At 35.0% G+C, this 25,417-nt stretch overlaps 1 protein-coding gene and 1 non-coding gene across 2 annotated transcripts; both read right to left on the bottom strand.

The window, feature by feature from the left end:
• Positions 1–1,675: 1,675 nt before the first annotated feature.
• Positions 1,676–19,788, bottom strand: LOC144452046 (protein kintoun-like). The gene is made up of 3 exons (XM_078143058.1): positions 17,959–19,788; positions 8,254–8,403; positions 1,676–4,846 (listed from the first exon to the last, which is right to left on the bottom strand). Exons 1-3 carry the CDS (start codon positions 19,786–19,788, stop codon positions 4,148–4,150), a joined length of 2,679 nt encoding a protein of 892 aa, XP_077999184.1. The 3' UTR covers positions 1,676–4,147.
• Positions 19,789–20,821: 1,033 nt separating this feature from the next.
• LOC144453860 (5S ribosomal RNA) lies at positions 20,822–20,940 on the bottom strand. The gene has a single exon (XR_013482438.1). It is a non-coding gene; the product is annotated as a 5S ribosomal RNA (ribosomal RNA).
• Positions 20,941–25,417: the final 4,477 nt, after the last annotated feature.

The raw sequence follows: 25,417 nt of genomic DNA, 5'->3' as shown, positions 1-25,417 counted from the left end.
ATCAGAGATAAAATAAAGGTGACACTAGAGAATTGTTTGAATTAGACGGGTCTATAAACTCAAGTCATTTTAGAATCCAATATGGCTGCCAAATGCTGTGTTTACTCTAGAAGATCGTCTATTTCCTTGGAAACAAGATGGTGAACCCTGATTTTTTTTTAATTATTTCAAAAGGATCCAAGTTTTCATATAGAACAGTTTGGAGTGATTTTAAGAACTTAGAATTTCTGTGAAATTTTTCTCGGTTGCATTCTACCTATTCATGTACCTTCAGTTAGTCTACCTGTAAATGTGCAGGACAATAGCTACAATAATATTTCCAATATCCTAACTGATATTTTGATTTTTTTAATTTTCGCTCCAAAAATCAAAATGTCAGTTATGATAGCTGAAGTAATGTTGTAGTGTGAGTCCTGCACGTCTACATGTAGGCTACTTTCCAGCATTTATATTTGAGCGATAGAAATCAACTGAATTAGACTGAATTGGAATTTGACTACTAATGTTGTATGTCATAACAAGAAAAAAACATTTACTCCAGCTGTTGCATTATTTGGTTTCAACTACTGACTGTGAACAATATATAATAGAATTGGATAGTGTGTTGGCCACACACAGAGCAGGGTCACCTGGTCACCAGCAAAGAAAGTCAATTTATAAAAGAAACCTATGTAGGGAGGTTGTGGATCACTTCAAGTACTGTGACCGTATGTTTTACCATGATTACTTTTAATGACAGATGTTCTTTTCTAACAATACAAGGCTCTGCACACTTTGACTGATATATTCCTTACTCTACCAAACATACGAGAACGTGGAGACAAATGTTATTAAAATGTATTTAACATTATTTTGAAAAATTACATAAGCAAATTTACTAATTTTCATATTGAATATATTCATTTTATGCCTAAATTTTATTTCTCTTTTGATAGTAAACACACTACACAGATACAAGGGTTAATGTCATAAGTCTGACAAGATTGTGTCTTAAGATTGGCAGGGTGATGTCATATGATTGACAGGGAGTGATGTCATAAGATTGACATGAAGTAATGTCATAAGATAATATCATATCATATCATATGTCATATCATATCATATCACATCATATCATATCACATCACAGCTACAAAAGGCTAAATAGCCTATGAGCTGATCAATGTCATATTGTCAAAACACAATCATACATTTAGTGACAAAATGTGTTTGTGAATTAGTTCACAGTCCCCGTGTTCATCACAAGACTGATATGAGATAAAAAAAAGTACATTTCTTTAATGTTTTCTCAGACTTCCCATCTCCTTCCAAAGTAGAATTGAATCTTTTACAGACTCACCTGGCAATAGCAGTATTTCACATTCAACTACATCTTGTACTTCATCTGATAATGATACAAAAACCATCATGTAGACACACACACAAAAATGGTTGTCAGATGAAAACTTACCAGTATTTTGAGTGAAACAGACCAATCAATTTAGTTTATATCCAGCATCAATCTTTTGACTTTGCCCCAAACATCAAACAATGGTCATCACATAACATCAAACACACTCAGTGAAAAATAAATTACGTACATTACTTTATTTCAAAAGGGATAATCTGAATTTACAAGTACAAAAATCATACATTTTTTTACTCATTCTTCCAAAAAAATAAACAATACCTGTTTTAAACTGTATCAAGGTTATTATGGGTCAATTTCACACATCTAAATCAATAAACAGTTTCATTCTCTTCATTGACCATATGGTCCTTATCAAACCATATCTAACATTCAGTAGATCAAACAATATTAATCAAGTACTTCAAATTCAATGAAGAACCATTAAAACATTCCTTAGAAAAATACCCTAGTTTGTTTTTTTAAAGTGGTCATATGGATGAGGATTGGATATTTATTTTGGATTTTTAATTTATAAAATAATTTCATTATGGCTTCCTACTTGAAAAATCAATGTGAAACAACATTGACTACTTCTGTGTTTGTAACTCAATACATTGCAAAAAGGTAAAAAATAGTGTAAAAGTTTGTTTATTGTACGTACAATAACAAACATTTTACACATTTGTTATGCTTTTTCAATTTATTGAGTTACAAACAAGGACTTGGCATATGTTGTTTCACATTGATGTTATAAGTAGAGGAAGTCATGATAAAATTGTTTCATAAATTAAAAATCCAAAATAAATACACAATGCTCATTCATCCATATGGCCACTTTAAAAACAAGTGTTATTAAGATATTGAAGGTTTTAACCCTTAGGGTTTTCACCTTCACTTTAACATCTCACTAAACTCTCCCTACACAAACACATTATTTTGCAATTACTATTTTTAGAATTTACAAAGAAAACGATATCTTTGTCATTTTCACCATGTGATTCCCTAAATATTCTGCATATGAAATGACAAGTACATGAGAAATTAATTAGTACAGAAATAAATATTTCAAATCAAGAATTTCCATTCACAAAAATGTTTTTGATAGCAGTTGATTATGGAAAGAAAGAAGAGTGATGATACGGTGAACTAGATAAAGAAACAAACTCCAATTGAAGAGTGATGGTTGGGTGAACTAGATATATTGACACTACGTTAACATGTTGACATGTGTCATTTTGAAGTAGTGCAGATAGTAAGAATATAGCTGTTGGTACAGAAACATGGAATTAAATTGCCAATACATTTGATGTTATCAGCATCTGATATACCTGCATCCAAATTACAAGAACCTACGTATTCATATGCAGTATCGTATTCTGGGCTTTGAATTGACTACCAAATTTATGCCAAACTAATGTCGTTTTCTCCCCAAGGCTTGAACCACAGAGGAGAACATTCTTTTCTCTCTCATCTTATCCCTGCCGCGGCAGCTAAATTGATTTTTTTGTTCGACGGCATGACAAAATCACTTGACTGCACTAGAGTAAAGGGAAAGGTGAGCATTGTTAAACACGTAATAATATCAATTCACTGATTTGGTTAATTCAGCTGTTTTCATTTGTTTTACATTGCTGTTCTTGACTCCAAACCTGGGTAATATGTTTAGTACTTTTATGTTTGGTAGTTTTATACACATTGAAATAATTGGACACACACATTTTATTCCCACTTGCAATATTACAATAAAATTTACCAATTAAGTATGGCTGTCAGGAACAGCTGATGCTATATATAGAAACAGAAGAGATAATGATACAATAAACTGTGTTTTTTGACTAAAATAACTATAATAATTGTCCTGCCTTCACTAATTAGGATAATAAAAAGGGTAACACAAAATCCTCCACTCAGGAAATATGAAGTTTTTACACACACACACACACATCCATACATACACATACACAATTTGCATAACATTGAATGTTGATGTCAAAATATATATTCTAAAGCAAGGCTGTGTAAAGTAACATCCCCCAGATAACGAGATTCTTGTGATAACCTTTTCAAAACATTACCTGGGGAGATATCAAACCTACGAGACACTTAACAAGTTGGCCTGACTTAACACAGAACAAGAAAATGGGGTTGAAGTTGTGATTAGACAAACACATAGGACTATCTGAAGGTAAAGAAAGGCCGTTCAAAGAACAAGTGAAATTAACAGATTCTGACTGAGAGATGTCGATTTCTATTGAATACTTTATCACAGTTACTAGCTGCTCTAAATGATAGACAACTGGATTCAACCACTTTCCAGTGAAGCGGTAGCTAAACTGTATCATTGTATGAAAATCAAGTGTTTACAGAATGCAAGGTATCGTATCACCTATACAGTCATTAACATACTATATGTAACTGAAACGCTACAACTTTTTTAGGTCAACTTTCCTCTTAAATTGAAAGCTTCGTCGTTGTACACGGTACATTTCAATAACTTGTCACTCAGAGCACCAATCAAGCTACGATTTACCTTGTATTTGAACTTTCAAAATATGGACTCAATCCATCCATCCATCCATCTTCTATAGAATATTATTTATCCATTCTTTCTATGTATTATTACTACAACCATGTCTACAAACTTGACATTTCCAGTAGTATCAATAAACTGAAATTTGAACAACTGCTTTGACATTGACACGTCAATTATATTTAGAATATGTTTCAGAAGATGTCAATAACACAGATTATGTCATCTTAATCCAAATCATACATAAGTGTATTAGAAAATGCCACAGCTGATTTGGTGTGTAGTTCTGATTCACTTTTTGACTTGTGACTATTCCAGCCTGCTGCATCTCCATGGCCAGTACTTGTGCTATCTCCTGTCTTGGATATCTCCTCTTTACCCTTCCTTGGCCCCTTTTCTTCACTTTTTTCATTCTTACAATCTTTAAAGAAGCCTTTGTTTTTGCTGCCTTTCCTTGGTGACGAGGGGTTATTTGACTTGTCATCGTTAAATGGCTGAGGACTGCATGGACTGTTAGGCGATTCTGAATCCTCTTCAGAGCTGTCTTTCAATCTCTCTTTAGTCCTAAAAGACATTTCCACTTTTCCAGGCTTTTTCTTTTGAGCCTTTTTTGATCTTTCCTTGAAATTTTCCACAACTACAGTTTCATTAAAACTGACAGACTTGGTGATTTTGGGTCTTGGTGACCGAACAGGATCTGTGGATGATTCACAACTTGACTTGTCCACACTGCTTCTAGGTGTAGGGTCAGTTGATGCTGCTGCTGCCGTCGCCATTTCATTCACATCATTTTGATCACGATCAGCTCTCACCTGGCTGGTCGAAGTCTTCTCTGTCTCAGTAGAGTTGTTGCCATCAGGTACATCTTTCCTGCTAGCTGTGCTAGCACTGTGAACTGATTTACTATCGCCACCACCCGTAGTTGGCTGTTGATGTGAAAAAAAAGGGAAACAGAGAATGTGATTATATGACATCAATTCCGACCAACATATTCACCTGTTTGAGTCAAGATTCCAAACACTGTTAAGTAAGTATATTTCATCAATAACGGCTTCTAGTCTCAATGTGTATTTATAGTACAGCCAAACAGATGGCAACATCGAAGAGAGACATGTCATCACATTGTAGTCATCTATTATCTCCATTTACCATGGCAACCGATGCCTCTCATACTTACAAAATTGAACAGACAAATTTTTCCGATAATTTGCTGAAAGCTGTGCAGATTTCTCTACCAAGTTGGTGCTAAGTGATCTTCTAACGACTAAATGTTTTCCTACTCCCTGTCAGATGCTCTGTGCAAGTAGAAATGTGCTCGAAGTACTGCAGTTAAGAGAAGGACCTTCTAGGCATGTTCATATATGTATTAGGAATCCCTAGGTGAATCTAGAAATTGCATTTGAGCATAAAACAAATGGTGTTCTACCTAGTATATATGCCTTGATATGCAATTATCAATTTGAACATTTTAAAGAAGAATAAGTTATTGAAATAATAAACTATTACCTTGGAAACATTTAATGATATGAGAAAATTGATTCCAAATATGATATTTTAGTAAATCTGCTGCATATAACAATCACAACTTACGACTAAATTAATGATGATATTGAGGTTTATGATTGAAAGTAAAAAAGCTTTTCTCATCAAACATTTACTCATGTCATATATATTCTTTAATATGCTGCAGAATGCAATATGGATATTACATCAAACTAACTATTAATGGAATGTAAATGTAATTCTAGAGATTATTCTGCAAAAATTTATTTCAATCAAATGAGAACGTTGCAAAAAAATATCAGCAGATACGGACAGACAAATATGGATATAGACAGCCTGGTAATATTTAGAAAGAAAGAGAGACAGAGAGATAGAGATAGAGAGTGAGAGTGAGCAAGACAGAAGTAGGGAAGGAAACAGATATGGAGACAGGCAGGCAGAGAGAGATACGTAACTGGTTATACAAGCAGACTGGAAGGGCAGGCAGGGAAGGAGGGCAATCTGATTAAAATCCGATGCTCTAGGAGGCAATCAGGATTTCAATTCAGGCAAAATAACGAAGATAAAATAGCAATGAACGATTAGCAGACATCTACATCGGATTTTAATCAGATTGGGAAGGAGGGAGGCAGACCGATGAACAGGCTGACAGATGGACAGACAGACACAGACACAGACACAGACACAGACACAGACACAGACACAGACACAGACAGATAGATAGAGTACAACATTAACACACAAAAAACCCAACAGACCGATAGACATACAAGAACAAAAACTGACAGACACAGACAGGCACATACCAACATGGATACATGCACACAGAAACAGATACATATGTACATCTATAAATAAGTTTGATAAAAAGACAGAAAGTGACAGAAACACAAACAGATACACTGACTGACAACAGAAACACAAACAAACACACAGACAGACAGACAGACAGACAGACAGACACATAAAAATCAAATGACAACATAAACACTGGCAAACAAACAGAATCAGAGAGAGAGAGATACACACGGAAAGAGACAAATTGACAATAGCAAGAAAACACAATGCAATAGACAGAGACAGATAGAAAGACAGACAGACAGACAGACAGATATATATATATATATATAGATAGATAGATAGATAGATAGATAGATAGATAGATAGATAGATAGATAGATAGATAGATAGATAGATAGATAGATAGATAGATAGATAGATACAAGGAAAGCATACTGCCACGTAATCCTTTACTTCCAGCTTTTGCTAAAACCTAAGAAGTACGTGTAGTTGCAAAGATGATGAAATTGGGATAACATAGATGTCTTAATCAACTATGTTATCATCATGTGATAAGAATGCACACTGTACAATTACACAAGGATTTCAATGACTTAAGTACTGTCAAGACACGCCAAGGGAATATGAACATTTTCTATGAAACAGAACTACCGGTATATCTCTGTATATTCAATCATTGCAGACTGATGATGGTGTAATCACTGGAGAGATGCAATCAAACAAGTAACACTAATTTCTTTCTGATTTAGAGAGACAAAGATGAAAACCTTCCTGAGACCACATTAATTCCGTTTCATCAGATTTAGGTATACAGCTTTGCATTCATTTCTGGGTCATTTCATTTTGTCTGTTGTATACACTGCAATGCTATTGTATTTTATTATACAGTGTTGATTTTAAGGACATGTCAATAATCAGGAAAAGACTTTGTTTCTCCTCTCCTGTACAACATCAACCTTAGAGGTAATATTGCAAGACAAGTTTGTATTTAATTTATTTGAATGATATTTTTTTTTTATAGGAATTGAGGGATATAAATACAAATTTGATTAATTGTGAAAATTGACAGTATTTCAAACATTTTTATCCAATACTGGAGGTTTTTCAATTTGGTTTCTCACTTTCTCTCTTTGTTTACTGTCTAGGAACATTAATCTCTATTTACCATCACACAAATCATTACTGTTAAATATTTGTCTTACTGTAATATCTTTAATGTCTTAAATTGCCTCCAAATTTTAATCTTGAAGGCCTTAACTAATGGAAGACATAATGCAATGTATAAGTGAGTAACCAAATACCAGACAGGGAAACCTACACAGTCTTGTCTATTTTACAGTAACTGAGTAACCAAATACTAGACAGGGAAATCTACACTCTCTTGTCTATTTTATAGTAACAGAGTAACCAAATACTAGACAGGGAAACCTACACAGTCTTGTCTATTTTATAGTAACTTGTAAGTCTGTTTGGGTTGAGTGGTTCTCAGTTTAACATAGGACTTATTTCTTTTCATAACTGTAATGGTGCATACCTTTTCAATTGCACAAAGTAAATAGTGTAATGTGTGTCAGTTTGTCTATTCGTACTTTCGATGAGGTTTTGAGGAAAAAGACTGTCAGTTTTTTAGACAGAGTGTATTTATCGTGTAATTCTATCATTTCAATTGTTGTGTCAAATATGATTTTGTCTCAGAGTATGTTGTGGAATTTTTGGTATAAGAGGATTTTTTTCTTTTCCCTACGTTCATTTAATTCTGTATATGGATATTTTTTGTCTGAAATAAACTTACATAATAGTAATAATAATAATAATGATGAAAGCCAGCATTTTGGATTGGTGCTGGGGAACGGGGAGAAATAAATGTGATTTCAAGTACAAGAAAACATACATAAAGTTCATACCTCAAATAAGGATGACTATTTTGTCATATGTTGACTCTGTCACTTCAAGTGGGGTGTGGTGTGGAAGGAGGGGGGGGGGGGGAGGGGTGAAATCAAGTACAAGAAGATATAGGTAAAATTCGTACCTCCAATTGGATGACTAGTTTGTCATCCGTTGACTCTGTCACTTCAAGTTTCATGCACTGCTCTTGGACTTTATTGGAATCCTCCAGAGTCCTCTGTACTATTGTGTTGATAGTACTCTGCAGGCTAGCAGCACTCAGAAAGCTCTTCTCCTGCAAAGTGTGACATAAACGACTCAACATTAATCTATTGAAAAACTCCATATATGGACTCCCCCCATTCTCATCCTTTAATTACTTTTGACTGATGAAGTCCTGGTACAATAAATACTGTATGACATGTCTTTAAGGTGTGCACATTTCCTGTACTGAAATAACATAGTGAATGCAGGCAATCCATATCTGAAACCTCTGTCTTCCCATTTGATTTGAACCTAACTTACCCTACCCTAAAGATAAACATATAACAGTAAATTCCTAAATTTCATTTCACATTATATTTATTTCATATAATTTTCAGTGAGTTGTTAACTTTAATTAATAAAAGGTACCACAACCTCAGTTACATTGTCCAATACATTCAATATCACTTCAAAAACACAATAATTTTGCCCAGTTACAATGGAGAGCTCCAGCAAAATACTTAAATCTAAATGGTTTTCAGAATAAAGATAACCATAGATGATGAAAACCCTGGAGAAAAGTCTGGGAGGAAATCACTTAGATTTTTTTTTTATATATCTATCGTACTTTGAAATCATTATATACAAAAAACATTAGTCTAATAACTGTGAGATATCTGACAGTAGTATCTACACTGCCATTTCCAATTGATAACTGATAAAGTATTTAGTATGGAAACCAAGTCCCTGTGGTGGTACACTGTGCACTTTCTCATCATATACAAACAAGTGCTATACACAGCTGGGTCTTGCAAAATGCCAACTTTCATTATTCATTAATTATATATAGTCATGCAATACTCTGATGATCTTCATACAATTCACTTTACATACACTGCAGGTACTATTAAAGTGTATGTGAGTTTGCACAGATTTTGACACCTAATTTGCATATCACCAATGAGATCATCATGTTGCGAATACACATTCATCTGCACATCCCCAGACACATTCCCATTAAATTTCATCCTAACCTGCTTAATAGTTTTGGAATTATATATTTTTGATAAAAAAGACTCATTTTAAGCCCTAATTTGCATATCACTGACATGAACACTTCTTTCCCTAAACACCTCTAAAAGTAAGAATGCCCTCATCAAATTTCAGCCCAATCTGCTCGGTAGTTTTGGAACTTATAGATTTTGGACCAAATAGGAACATTTCTTAGCCCTCATTTGCATATGATTGATGGGATCATCATGTCATGAACAATTCCTATTCTAAACACCCTAGAAGGTTCCCACCAAATTTCAGACTGATCTGCCCAGTAGTTTTGGCATTTTAAGGGTTTTTTTTACCAATACCTCATTTTTTGATCCAAATCACACATCTGTGGTAAGATCATTTTGATTTAAACAATTTCCCAACAAGACACCCAAGGTAATATACCCACCTTGGCAATCGGTCTAGCGGTTGTTGACTATACGTTGTTTACACACACAGACAGACAGACAGACAGACAGACAGACAGACACAGACAGATGGACAGACAGACTTTGCCATGCCTATAGCACTATTGAACCTTATCAGTTCAGTTGTGCTAAAAAGCACCCAATTTACCTTTGACACCAGCAGTCAATACTATATCACAACCTATGAGCTTGCTGATGATTCAATAAGTGTTACTTACAATTTACTTGAAGTATTCCTCTATTCAGAAATATACAAGACCTATATGTTTAAACTGTTTTTACATGCTAGTACAGTCAATCTATTTTTCTCAGATACATATTTTATAATGAACGTTCAAATTGTTTACTCACTCCATCATTTGACACACTTTTCATACAAATTACTTATAAGATATGTATCTCTAGAACCTACATATTTAGAAGCTACCCTCTTTTTTGAAGAAGAAAACATCCATTTTTTTGTACAAACTGAACTATCAAAGTTAAAGTAATGGAAAGAGTTATGGATTTGACTGCATGTACATATGTATTTAGAAAACATTTAGAATTTTAGCTGCTTACCATCAGTCAGTCAACAGTTAATACAACTCATTTCCAAATCATCTAGCAATAAAATACCATCAAATTGTGTAAGTTACTAGTAACTCTTAAAATAACAAAACAAAAAACAGCAACTCACACTTGATATTCTCGTTAAAACTGCTTTGTGGATTGTTGAAGGGATGTGAATAATTGACCAGAGTATGACCTCACCATCAAACAACAGAGTAAACAGCTTTCGGGGTTATTTTATCGGATATCTCGTTAATCATGTGATACATGGACAGCCATATGTTGCTTTCCGAGCAAATAAAATAATATGTTATGATGTCAGTACCCCAGCAGGACCCTGTCTCCTTCAAAGGTCGTTTACTAATCATGTGAGATTTCCACTTGGGATACACATGATTAAACTCTGTGGCTTTTACACAAGTTATCAAGGTATTGTCATATTGCATTTATACATCAAAGGTAAACTTCTCAAGGGTGGACTACCTACTTTTATTATTGACAGGGACAGTAATCTGGCATTTTAATAGCACAGTTTTCTAATTTCAAAGTATTACAAACCTATACATATTATAGCCAACATTAGGAAAACTGAGCCCTAGATATTGACTTTCATAAAATTTGTTTAAACTATGTCAGATTTCTCAGTAAGTAAACACTCAGAGGGGTTGATCCACATCTTTAGCTTCAAAAATACTAAATAGAATCTTCATGATGATAGAAAACTGGCAAATTTTTTATACTGCAAACCAAATAAACAATAATGATAAACAATAGACATAGCTTTAAGACAAACTTAAAGCAGTATCTTCTGAGGGTATAACCTTTATCGTTTGACTCTTTTCAATTTGCCAGTGTAAGTTTATTTCTGTATGTAAGAGCTTATGCTTGTTACCTGTTCTTATTTTTACTATTTTTTGTTGCTCACATGTTGCTCACATTTTACTTATTTTTTGCCATCAACATATGTTTATCTCTTTTTGTACATGAAATTGTATTTTTTCTTGTTATTGTGTCACCCAAATTTGTCTTAATTATTTGCATATCTGGTCCACGAAAATTGATTAGTTCCTAGGGAACTATTTCCATGGCCCTTACCAGAAATGTTCTTTCTGTTGCTTTCAAAGTCTGTGTATATATTTGTCTTCTCTGTGGAATAAATCTCAATTCAAATTCAATGCAAGGTACCATGATAATGATATTTTGTACATTATATTTTTTTTAACCAAAACATTCTTTTTGGTCACATTTTCCTTTCCTTGAGATTGAAATGGTTATTGTTTAGTAACACACTTCTGCAGTCTTTCATTATAAACTGATTTGTCATGCAATTTTGTGAACTGACAGGTGATTTGGTGTTACATATAAAAGACAACTGTATGTCAAACTACATTTGAAAGCCAATGATTCATGATTTGATCTGTAATGTAGGCTAATAGAACAAGGTGCATCCTATCTTTGTGAAATCTTTGTTTCACATTACAAACCCCTGAAGGATTGTGTTAAACCTCCCAAAACAGCCACATCTAAATTTCCAGATCCCAGATTTGAGTAAACTCCCCAAAACAGCCACATCTAAACTTTCATAATCATATAAATGATTTGGGTAACTCCTCAAGGAATCATTTCCAATGTACCATGCTTCTTGCCTAGTCACTGAAATCCATGATTAAAGTACACCATCAAAATGGGTTCTAAAGTTCATGAAAGCTATAAATTTCGCTGAGAGTAAATTGGCCATATCAATCATAAAACGGGTAATAAAACTGATGATTAATCTAAACAGAATGAAATGCCACCAATATCTTATCATAAATCTGTGTATCTTTATGAAACTTACATAAAATGAATTGAAATATATTCAAAAGATGTATTAATATGCATCAAACTTACACAACAGCAGTCATATATTCATAAATTTACCAGTATTCCCAAATGACTTTGGTTTACACTTTTCTGTAGACAAAAACTCCAAAATTTTTGACTGATTTATATTTATCGAACAACAACAATTTATCATATCTCTAGGTTATCATTTATCATATATGTCATCAAAGTGACATTAATAAAAAACTTCTATTCATATGAATATTTCCATGGGGAGTAAAGTAATACCATGGTATATAATTGCACTCTGCTCAAACAATATTTCTGAAATCTTGATTTAAAAAATAATATGATAGCATTGTACATCAATGACCTAGGTAAAAAACCATTATTCGTAACTGAGTAGTGGAGATAATATTACCAAGGAAAGCTTCTAATAATGATAAATCCACTAGACAGCATTTCAATTTAATTCTTAATCCTAAAATAATCAACATAGAAGTCTGCTGCAGCCATCACTGGACAGTGTTATATTACAATATTTACTTCATTTAAAACTGGTGGTCAACTGGTTAGATTTTTTATGGAATATCTGCAGGATTATGTATAACAACAATTTGTAATGTTTTCAGACATGCCAATATCTGACACTAGAATCAATGTAATATGTTTAAATGACAACAAAATTTGGATGGGTCATTATTTACTATTTGACAACAAGTGTACAATTGAGAATACACACATATTCCACACTACACAGTGGATTTTACATGACATAACAGAAGGCTATTTACCAACTTCCACACTTTTTCTTGAGTGCAAACATTTGACTGGAAATTCAAGACAATGATAATATGGAATGAAAAATTCCTATCATAAACCTTTTGACAGATGTGATAATAGGTAAAAACAGAATGTTTATTAAGATCACTATACAGAGCCATCTATAGAACAGAAAGAGGGGAAAGTGTAGGAATCATAGCACAAGTGGGTTAATGAAGTGGGTTAATGAAATGGTTGTAATTGCTAGAGACGAACTTCATTAGGGTAATCTGTATACATGTGTGTGTGTGTGTGTGTGTGTGTGTGTGTGTGTGTGTGTGTGTGTGTGTGTGTGTGATGCATTGGTAGGTTGATTATCAAAACAAAATGTCATTGTGCCTTCAAATTATCATGCTACAAAGGTCATTATTTTCTAGGTGAGTTGAAAAGTTTCTATTAAGTGCATTGTAAACAGAAAGATAACCTCATTACATTGTTTACTCTAGGCGTTTTTTTTTCTCCCTATGACTTTGTCATGCGATAAACAGTATCATTGACACCAGAGTAAACTATATGATTTTGTAACTATAAATGAATATTTTTGTTTTAATTTCCAAGTTTTCTTAAAAATGGCAAAAGTGTGTCAACTACAAACTAGCTAGTAAAATTTCCACAATGTTTATCTTACCCTTAGACTTCGATACACTATTCTTCAGTTATATGTCAAAAATAGTGAGTGGCCTATTACAGTAAACTGAACAGTGAAATGGATTCAACATTTGCATACATTAGTCAATAAGCACCATTCTTACATGTTGTATATTATTGACTTTCTACAACATTCAATTTAATGTTACAATATCAAACAAAATTTCAGCACACAGAGAATTATTCATTTCCATTCATGTGACTTGGCTATTGACATTAGTATTTCATTAAGACATTTTACCTAGGTTCCCTATCAAGATTATGGTACAAGATATGACAGTGACAGTCTATATGCAAGAGTTACCAGATTTCCATTGTCTGTTACCAGGGTTAATTCCTAAAACTGCAGTCTAAACCACCACACTGTTTTTGCCCTCACCCCCACACACGCTTACACTTTTGAGTTCAATATTTTATGGAAAAATGGATGTAAATTCTTACTGAGCTTTATATACCCACCCATCATGTATCAGGTGATGTCAGTGACATCATCATGTGATCAGACTCAACAGGTAGGGTGGAGCTGTGTGATCTGATTTCCATTGGTAGACAGTAAAGGGATAGTTTTCATGATAAAGTTAGTGGAATTGAGCCATTAATTTATATATGACATTATCATAGCAATATTAAGTTTGAAAACAAAACCATTTATAGTGTTAGCATAAGTCTACATAAAGGTAGGATAAAGTCAAAATCCTCCAGCAACCATCTTGAAGGTCTGGGCCATCCAAACAAATGCAGGGACATAATAGTAAATGTTTTTGGTGCATAGCAAATGGATAATACAAGACTTGATCCATGTTGTAAAGGTAATTGATAGCATACCTCTCCATGTAATCTAACATCCTCCTCTGGCTGTCTGTAACCTGCTGATCTTACACTTTGAATAATGGAGACTTTCCTCAATCTAAATTACAGATTCCAGTTACTGTAGTAGTATTTCGCCAAAAGTCAGGCCCCCTTCAGTTTAAAATCAATTTCATACATACTGAGAAATTTCCTTGATGGCATGGTAACTAAGATCGGCTACATGTTTGTCATGTGAAGCCTCTGAAAGATAGTGTATATAGTAGTATGTAGTAGGACTTAATTGCAATGTGTTATGCACTGAGGTCAGTGAGAATGGGCTTGAAAAAGTGAACTGAACACAGCAGAAAATTCCTAGGGTTCAAAGCACTTTGCAGTTTATATGCTTGGAACAGATTGATAGCAATCATTACTTGGCATGCCAACAAATCTGGGAATCAGACATTAACATCTTAAAAAGGAACATTGCAAATAGATTTGAAGTTATTGGCTGCATGATTAAACTTTTGACTTGATTAATCAATCATTCTTAGTGGATTTTACTATTCATGTGTAGCATTTATTACATGTATCAATCTCTTCACAGATTTTCATATGCAAAGCCACTTTCAAAATGTCATCCAATAACATTCTTCATTTTCCTTCTTTTTTTCCTTCTTTTTTTTTAAAAAAAATTCTCTAATGACATAATTATATGAAGATCACACTGGAAATATTGATAAGACAAATGATAAACCCTGATGGAATTAAGAAGACTGGGCTGGGACTCTGACTAGCCAGTGTGTTTGTTTCTAATCTATGCAAGAATTAGTAGGTGTGTGCACTTTATTAAGATACACATGGGACTTTGACATAGCTGTACGCACAGGATGTACTTGAATAATGAATAATTGAATGTGTGACGGCACAGTACTACTATGAAACATAGAAAAATACATAAACACGTTTGTAACAGATGCTGTAATACTGGTACTTGCATTTACATATTTCTGTCCTACTGTAAAGGTGACCGTAGTAATACTATGTAACCCTTCCTAGAGCATGTATTATTTTGTATATCATTGTGAGATTAACCACTGTACAGTTGTAAAGCCCAGAAGCTTACAAAGTTATTCTGTTGGAGTAAAAAAAAAAGGGATTAAACCCAAAAGTTGACATTGTAATAACTAATCATACCATAGGCACTGAGCAGGAAATGTTGGTAGTGGACAAACACATTTGGCACGTTGTGCATCTGAGTTTAAATAGCACTGGTGACTTGAGGCATAACATTATTTTGGCAGATTTAAATTATTGTCTGTGCAGTTTTGGTTGGTTTATAAACAGTCTTACAACTGGTGATGCTTTAACACTTCATCAAATGGAATGATGCTCGTAAAGAAATTCATACTACATGCAAACTATGACAGGTCATAAGCAGTGTCCCCTCTCATATAATAAAAAGGCATTCTTTTTGTTGTACGTACGTTGAATGATAAAAATTGATGCTCTATGAGTGAGTCACCACACAGTAAGGGGTAGGAGAACACCCAATATAAGTATATCACAAGAAATTACAGCACATCAGTGCCTAGTCATATTGGTTTTGAGGTAGTCTAGTTGCGATATGTTGGGCTCGGTATTCTATGATCTCCCTCTCGATCCACCACAGAGATCGTAGAATTTGAGCCCAATGTATAGCAACTAGACTAGTTTTAAGGGCACACTGCACATGAAATATTAACCATGAAGTCATGCTGTCCTGTTATCTATCTAAGTTCAATTCCACGCAAAAGATAGAAAATATCAATATTGAGAATGGGTTCCAGACTAACATACAATAGAATATACGGTGTCATCCAGATGTCCACAACCTGGGTGTGTGCTTGTATTTAGAGCAAGTTGCCATCAATTTTAAATGATAGAAAAAAAAACATGCTGTCATGTTGAGAAGAGAGTATTGACTATTTCTATAGAGAGATAATTCACCATTGACGTCATCATTTTAATACATGTACATGTACAATCAGATATCAATCCTGAACTACAATATTATAATCAGACAAAATTCCAGACTGCGTATCATGCATAATATCTAGCCTCGCAGCAATTATGTTACATTTGAAAACTTTATGATTTTCCATGTTTTTCATCTGTTTTTCTTCTTTAGTGTTTCTTTCAAAATAAACTTAAAATAAAGTTAAGTCAAAATAAATACATATTGACGTTGACATAATTCATGTCCAGAATATTATTTGATATATGTATTAAAAATAGGGAGCATTATAGTTATTCACACCATGATGTCAGTATCACTGACATGCTTTACAGCTAAATCAGTTCTTTAGTGTTATTGATGGCAGTAGGACACTGAGGTAATGTATGATAATGTATCATGCTAACATTTTACAAAACAAATTTTGCTATAAGAATGCATAATTTTGAGGTTAACTGTGGCCATGGCTATCTCTATGAATACATCACACTGACATCATTATGTTGATGCTCGACTTAGTTTCATACACCACTATCAATACATCTGACTAGTCAGCTCTAGATCACTGACAGCAAGAAATGATACACATATTTTCATGAGTTGTTTCTGGTTAAAAGTGTAAAGTACTAACTAATTTGAATGTTAGAAGTGAAAAGTTTAGAGTGACTGTCACTTATCTACCCTATTAAATAGTGTTATCTTCCTGACAGTCATTAAAAAAAGAAATTTATAAAATACTAGTAATAAATTTTCTTGTTCACTCCACAGAAATCAAGCTAATTCTAATTTGCTGGTATTCACATTATCATACTAAGCTTTGCATGCTTTGTGGGGGCCCATTTGTATTGTACTGTTGTTTGACATTCATTCATTCATAGCCTGGAATCCATGCGGATAGGATTTATCACAGTCGTCTTTCCAATCATGGAAACACGAATGTAAAAAATCCAATCCACATGGATTCCAGCTATTCATTCATTCATTCATTCATTCATACCATTGATTTTTGTCTGTTATGTACATATTGTTGATGTGCAAGACAAACCCTCACAAATACATTGATTCAAATGATAGCTACATGTATGTTGTTTACATACTTGTCATTGATAGAACATCTATAATACAGCCCTAAAAGACTAATAAATAATCAAGATTGCATATTAAAGATTAAAAGTATATATATACAAAAAAACCTGAAGAGTCAGAAAATAATTATGCTAATCAGGTCTGACTAAATAAAACTACACATCTCATTGATGTTAATTAAACTAAAAGTGAAATGAAAGTGGTTCTCTTCAAGGCAACCCCCCCCCCCCCCATATATCGGGGAGGGGGGGGGGGTGCCTTGTGGAACTAGCTGAGCAGAAAGAAATCAAAGTTATAATAATTATTATAGTAAATGTGATTTATGTTCTTCAATAAATCTTCCTGAAAAATATGTTCTAAAGCATTACAGAGACATTGATTAATTAATTCAAATCTATATCATTTCTGCACTCTGACTCTAACTTTTTAAAAATCATATAAAAGATGAAGTGGGACATACCTGTAGAGTTTTCAGATCCCTGCCCACTTTAAAAGTACTCCAATTGCCCTTGAACGTCATCTTCTGTATCACCATAACGGCCCTGTCCTTAAGGACATCAAATGCTACATCTGGACTAATATTATAATTGGGTAGAAATTGCACACAGAAGGAGTAATTCTTCACGTCTTCTCCTTCACTTCTGGTTTCCATGGTAACATGTATTCCTGACAGTCCACAGAGGATCTCTTTCTTGACACTTTCAGGTTTGAGATTACAGTGATGCAAAATAAATGTCACAGTGTCTGTATCTTGTCGATATGAAAAGTCAGGCATCTCGTAAATCTTTGTTTTCTCTGTCATAGTTCTATCACCTTCATTCAACATGGCAACCTTGGGTTCTTGATTATGCTCTTTTGCATCTTTGGCAGTCTCCCTAGCATTGTCAGAATTTTCATCATCAGCATCCCTATCCTCATTCTCATTAGTTTTGTTTGACTCTGTGATGTACTTTGGCATTAGGCTGTCTTCTGTTGCTATAACTTCCTGATATTCTTGTGTACCTGGATTATTGGCTTGTTGTCTGGGTTGTTTTTCTTCTGACATAACTTTATCAGTGCTGTCTTTTTCCATACTTCTGGTCACTTCAGAGGTATCTTCACTCACGCTATCTGCTGGATTCAGCTCTTCAACAAGTTTCTTCTCCTCTTCTGGACTGAATGAAGGTAAATCAGGAATCTCTGGCGGTAGTACTGGGAGTGTAACTGTTAGACATCGCTTGGCCTTATCAAACTTGGCACCTCCCTGATTTTCATTTACCTTATAAGGCAACTTCACATCTAACTTGTATGCCACAGGTTCAACACACTCCATAACCATACTCTGCTCATATATATCCAAATTGACAGTTTTTGCAGATTTCAATAATGGTAACTGGATATTGACTACTAGTTCCTGTGGTCTGGTTGTTGGTGCTGCGTCTGGTGCATTTCTGAAGTTTTGAATATCAAAGTGTCCTCTGTGTACAATTGTGTATTTTGGTTTAGTTACTGCATCTTCTTTCTCTGTTGTCTCGGAATTTCTATTTCCAGAAATGTTTGTTCCAGATGTTTGTGTGTTTGAATCTTTCCCTTTGTCTGAATCTTGGCCTTTATTGGCAGGGTCATCACTAAAAGGATATGGCACATCAAGGGCTTGGAAACCATCCTCAACCCCTGTCGGACCTTCTGGTTTCGGGATCCGAATAACACTTGCACTTGGTTTCCCTTTATATTTCATTTTAGGAAACTTCGTATTGTTTCTATCGAACTTCACCTCAAATTGTTTTTCAATTCCATCAAGGGCGGTGTCATTAATCATGGTTCGAAAGCGTTGATTTTTCTCAGCCATCCTTATCGTATCTGGATTAAAAACACAATCAAAAACAACACACCTGTTGCCTGCTTTATCCAGGTCATCTCTAGGGGGCGAAAGACTGTAGGGAATAGCCCAATTCATTCCCTTTTTTACATTGCCGTCATTTCCCTGCTTCTCCGCTCGTTGCATGCTTGGTTTAGCGACCAGATCGTTGGACGAGATGTTTATAAATGCCTTCTGTTCACCATTTACACTGGTTTTCATAACGTATCCAGGATGTGGGTGAATAAACTTAACGTCAACACCACGGTCGCGTTCCATTTGTGTAATTTCTTCTTCGTATTTTCTACGGTTTTCCGGGTCAGAGATCTCTTCGGCATATTCCCGAAATAATTTTCGGAATTCCTCGTTCTTAAAGGCCTTACTGAGCCTTTGCATTTCATCCTGAGACAGATCTAAATCTTTCAAATCTTTGAAATCTTCATTAGACGCCATTTTGAAAACAGTCACGGGCAAGGAAAAATGAACTGCTTAGGTTATGAAAAATTAGTATGTACACGGCAACTGTGTCGAAGTGAGAGGTTTCTCTTTTCCGTGACACGGCTTGTTATCTGTCTAATTCAAGAATTCATAAGTAGAAATACGACAAATTCAGTGTGAAAAACACTGTCCTTAAACAACAGAGTGTGTAAAAGCTATGGTATAACGGGAACATTCTTAACCGAGGAACAAGTTCACAAAGATAAAGGGTCCACATTGAAGCCCAACAACTTTTAAAAGTCTGCAACTTGTTTTGGAGCACGTGAAAATAGAAAGAAGTTATTGCGCATACTGTTGAAGTAAATATGTATCTGAAGTGTTCTTTGTTAAATCAACATAAAACCAACCAATCTTTTAATAGCTTCCTACATATCAATAGTCGATGTGGTATTGAAGAAATTTATTAAACATAGCGTCTGTAAGTAATGGTATATTGGTACTGTGGAATGTGTATTTCTAGAGGGCGCTCTTTAACCGAAACATGTTTACTTTCGTTTTAATAACATCTTATTGTTTGCGATCGTTGTTTAGCGACAGTGCGATAAATATTGAGATTTACAACTGTGACAAACTTAAAATTGAGAAGAAATATAAAAATGTAAAGGAAGGTGTAATTACCATTTATTGATTTATAACATAACAAAATATGACATGATAAAATCATGAAATTATTTTCCTAGAGAATCCAAAGTTATGAAAATGTGTTTATTTCGTGCAATGGTGTTCTCGTTTACATATACTACACCATAAATCATGGTTGGAAGGGCCGAAAACCGCGCACGCAAGTCGGTGTCAGTGACAACTTCGCATGATCGCACTGGGTTGCTGTTTGGCATGATTTGACCAGAGTTGTTATATTAAAGGAAGTTGATTTAAAAAAACCTACACGAAAATGTATGAGCTTAATTGAGGCTTCATCGAAAAAAATTGAGATGACTGATGAAAGATGTTTTTTTTAAAAAAAAAAAAAAAAAAAAAAAAAAGGCAATGCCTACGGCACGTGGTATTCCCAGGCGGTCTCCCATCCAAGTACTAACCACGCCCGACGCAGCTTAACTTCGGTGATCGGACGAGAACCGGTGTTTTCTACGTAGTATGGCCGTAGGCTGATAAGTAATGGCGAATGTTCGGTATTTAGAACTACTAAGTGGTAATAATTCTGATATGTAGATATAGTTGGCATTCGCAAAATAGGACGAAACACCGACACGGCTTGAATTGGAGAGAGAAAGGAAACCTACACATCACAAGTAGTTACGGTAGCACAGGCTATTACAATATGCATGGAAGGATCATCGAGGTGGTGATCCTAAAGATGGCGCTGTTTACATCAACTTGCACCTGTCCAGTGAATGCTCAGACCACTCGTTGCCACTGTGTAGCTGGATGGCTGTCTTTACAATTGATATGTCGTTTTGAATTTCAGGTGATAATTATGACAGGTCATGTGTTCAATAAAACACATTTTCATGCATAAAATCACATTACATTTATTTACATCCAAAAATCTATGTTTTTATTGGTTTGACATCATGAAATTTACATTGTGCTTTACCGTGTACCACCATACATGCTTTGTTTTGATTATGTACGTTTGACTTGGCACGAATATCCCAACTCTTTTGATTTGTTTTTAATTTCTGTTACATAAATGGCACAAGAATGGTACAAGAGATGGATAAGGTGAATCTCTGATGTTGAATATTGTCTTGAAATAGTTCAACTATGCTACAATTAAAGAATAACCATAGCAGTGAAAAGTTTGCTGTTCCCAGGCCACCTATTAAAACCTGGTCAAAAACTTCCGAACTACAAAACATGTCTCCCGTCATCATTACCTTATTACTTCAAAAGAAATTTGTGTATTCCATGAATGTTGTCTACTTTGACAGTTCATCATACCTGGTAGAACTGATTGTTTCCAGCCAATTTCACTTAGGGTATCATCCATGATAGCAAATTACCCCCAAAATCTGCGAATTCAAAGTATCAACTTGGCATGAACAAATGTGAACAAACTCCCAAAGCCACATGCACACAAAATATCAAAGCAATCCCACCACCAGTTCCAGAGAAGAAGTCGAAAATACAATTTTTGTCATTTTGACCAAAAATACCCCAAAAATGTGTTTAAAATATTAATTCAATCAGTCAGTGAGTTTTAGAGAAGGAAATGACGAAACTGTAAAAGGTTGACGGACAACGGACGATGGATAACAAACAAGAGATGACGGGCGACAACTCTGATTAAGGCTCCGCTCAGCTGTTGCTGACAGTAGAGCTAAAATCAGACCGTATAGTGGTCTGTAGCATCTGACCACATAGTATAATCCGAGGTCGGCTCCTACTTAATACATCGCTGTTTACAAGGAGAGTGGCGATTTTAATGATGCCGTAAACTATAATGATGATTTTCAGGTGATGGATATAACGACTCAGCAATACGACGAAATGGATAAAAAAGAAAAAAATAATTTCAATCAACTTTCGCGTCTTTCAAAAAGTGAAGTCTTCATAAACTCGACGAATACGGATCGGCTCAGTAGACAGCGGATAATGTATATACCAAGAATTATAATGTAGATCATATGAATGAATAGCAGATGTCGTTTTCACGATTTATGTGTAGATTTAGATACTTCTTATTAAAACTTAGCTTTTTAAAAATTGAAGGTAATCTTTCCGAACATCCGATTCAAGACAATTCCTTAAATACAACAAAAGTCCTGCATATCAAATGGTGTGTATATCCATCGATGTATTTGGTAGATACGCCCTCCTCTATTGATACACCCATGGTATATCCAAGACTCCTCGCCATCCACAGAATTTCCCCGCCCTTTTATGGCTCTCGTGGTAGCATTGGAACTCTGTCATTATGTTATCATTTTTACACTTTTACTACTGTAGCATTCTATAGCTAAAATGATGTTGGCTTGGTGTTTCATTCATGGGACATTACTTTTTTGACACAGAGCTACATGTAGACATATTTCAACTCTAGACTAACAATAACAGAGACACAATAAACACAGCAGGATCCTTTGCCCAATCACACTGAACAGTGACAAGCGTTGCTATTCTTTCACAGTGTAGTACAAACAGGCTTCTAATGAAAACATTACACGCGGACTTGATTATTTTAATGGCTACAATTGTTTTATTTCCTAACTGATAATCAACATTTCAACTTGACTACTTCTACATCCCCACTATGCATGGCACCTATGTAATTGTTTCGTTTGCATTAGAAGTTGTCTAAGGGTGTGTATTAAATGTCATGTTACATGAGTGAAACACCAAGCCTACATCATTTTAGCTGTAATTGTCAATGACTCAAACTGCTGTTCACTTCACACACACGAAATGACGCGAGATATACAGCTACTTTTGCTGGTCGGAGTTAGCCTTAGCCGGTTAAAAGTCTATGCTGAGATACGGGAATTTTGACTTGAGTAACGACAGAAAGTGAGATATATATAGATCTTAAGACGGAGGAGAGAGAGAGAGAGAGAGAGAGAGAGAGAGAGAGAGAGAGAGAGAGAGAGAGAGAGAGAGAGAGAGAGAGAGAGAGAGAGAGAGAGAGAGAGAGAGAGAAAGAGAAAGAGAGAGAGAGGGGGGGAGAGAGAGAGAGAGAGGGAGAGAGAGAGAGAGAGAGAGAGAGAGAGAGAGAGAGAGAGAGAGAGAGAAAGAGAGAGAGAGAGGGGAGAGAGAGAGAGAGAGAGAGAGAGAGAGAGAGAGAGAGAGAGAGAGAGAGAGAGAGAGAGAGATATACCGTGTAATAACTTTACAGTCATCCAAGGAATTTTGTTTTAAAATTGACGTCACAGTTACATTGTGTAGGCCTCAGTATGATTATAATATGCTGAATTATATCCACACCTGCGATCTGCTCCGTAACTGTTTTCTTGTCTAAGTTTGTGGAATTTGGAGTAATGATAATCGGGTGTTGAAATCTAACCCACATGGGCCTTTCCATTACAGACGGAATAAAGCACTGAACACGTCTGGTATGCATTTACAGTGTCTGTATTTGTTTTCCAACATCAACATGGACCTGATATATTTGTTGACAATATCATAATATTAAATTATTAGCGGACAAATCTGAAGGTGACTGTACTTCGAGAAGCGGTAATTAATTGAAGACATTAAACCACTCAGATATTATTGTTTGCAATGGAATATTAGACGGCTGTAGATGCGATGAAAACGAGAGACTACGTACATGCACAGACAATGCAAGACGTGTCGTATCGTATCGTTGCGCTCCTCTCATTGGCCATTCTTGTAAGAAAATGGACATGGTGACCTAATATGAATGACAACTTAAATGACAGAAAACGAATGACAACATATACAGTATGTAAACAATGGAATTACACCCTTTTCTACATTTAGTAAGTTGAATGACACCCTCTACACTATTAAAAGAGTGGCCATGACAGCCGCCACTCTATAGCATAAGTGGAATGACAGCAATTCAGTGCTTTGAAACTGGAATGACAGCATTTACAGTATGTAAACAGTGGCATGACACCCTTTCTACATTTAGTAAGTTGAATGACACAATCTACACAATTAAAATAAATAGTGTACGTAGAGGGGGGGGGTGTCATACTAAATGTAGAAAAGGGTGTCATTCCACTATCATTTGTTTTCTGTCATACGTTTTAGGGTCACCTCACTAGAGCAGCATATTGTGACCATGAAGTATAGCCGACTTGTGATACTTCTATGGTGTGACAGAGGTGGTGTTATATGCAACCTCAGAACATGCAACCCGGGTCTAGCGGCTTGTAAAGAACGCAAGACTTGTATCATTCGTTAGTATTTTAACAAAAATTATGTGACGCTCCACACAATTTTATAGCTGTCATACTATACTTCGTGTCGGGGCGCCCTCACCCATCGGTCTATCCCTCCGGTAGGCCGGAACGACACGCCTTATCTTTAAATGATTCACCGTGTTTTCGTAGTCGGCATGACAAATATATTTCAATATGAAACAAAATAACCACGAAAGGCTATAAACTTACAGACTGTATTATACAGTGTATACTTCTTTGAAAAAACAATATGAACTAGATATTACGTATACCCACAGTCAATACGATTATAGATATAAAGGAGTTTCATTTATTCTCTTATAGCTTTGGGGGGGGGGGTATTGAAAAATTATTTAAAACATTTATGTGGCCTGATCCTGCATCTTTCAAGGGTATTTCAGTAACCATGGAAATGACAATCGACATTGCTAAAGATGACATGAACAAAAATATTTTCAGTAAAATGATCACTCACTCACTCACTCACTCACTCACTCACTCACTCACTCAATCAATCAATCAATCAATCACTCAATCAATCACTCAATCAATCAATCAATCAATCAATCAATCAAACAATCAATCAATCTGTTAATCAATCAGTGAATTTATAAAGCACCAGTTTCCACTAAGGTAAGAAAAGATAATTTATTAATCCTCGAGGGGTAGGGTACGTACGGGTGACATGCTCGCACTGGAAACATGTAAAACAATTTTATAAAACACTGCCATAGAGCGTTGAGAGGCACTGTGTA

This window comes from Glandiceps talaboti, chromosome 2 (assembly GCF_964340395.1).
Source record: "Glandiceps talaboti chromosome 2, keGlaTala1.1, whole genome shotgun sequence".
Taxonomy (NCBI): domain Eukaryota; kingdom Metazoa; phylum Hemichordata; class Enteropneusta; family Spengelidae; genus Glandiceps; species Glandiceps talaboti.
The sequence above is the reverse complement of the archived record's forward strand: the minus strand, read 5'-3'. Positions and strand labels throughout refer to the sequence as shown.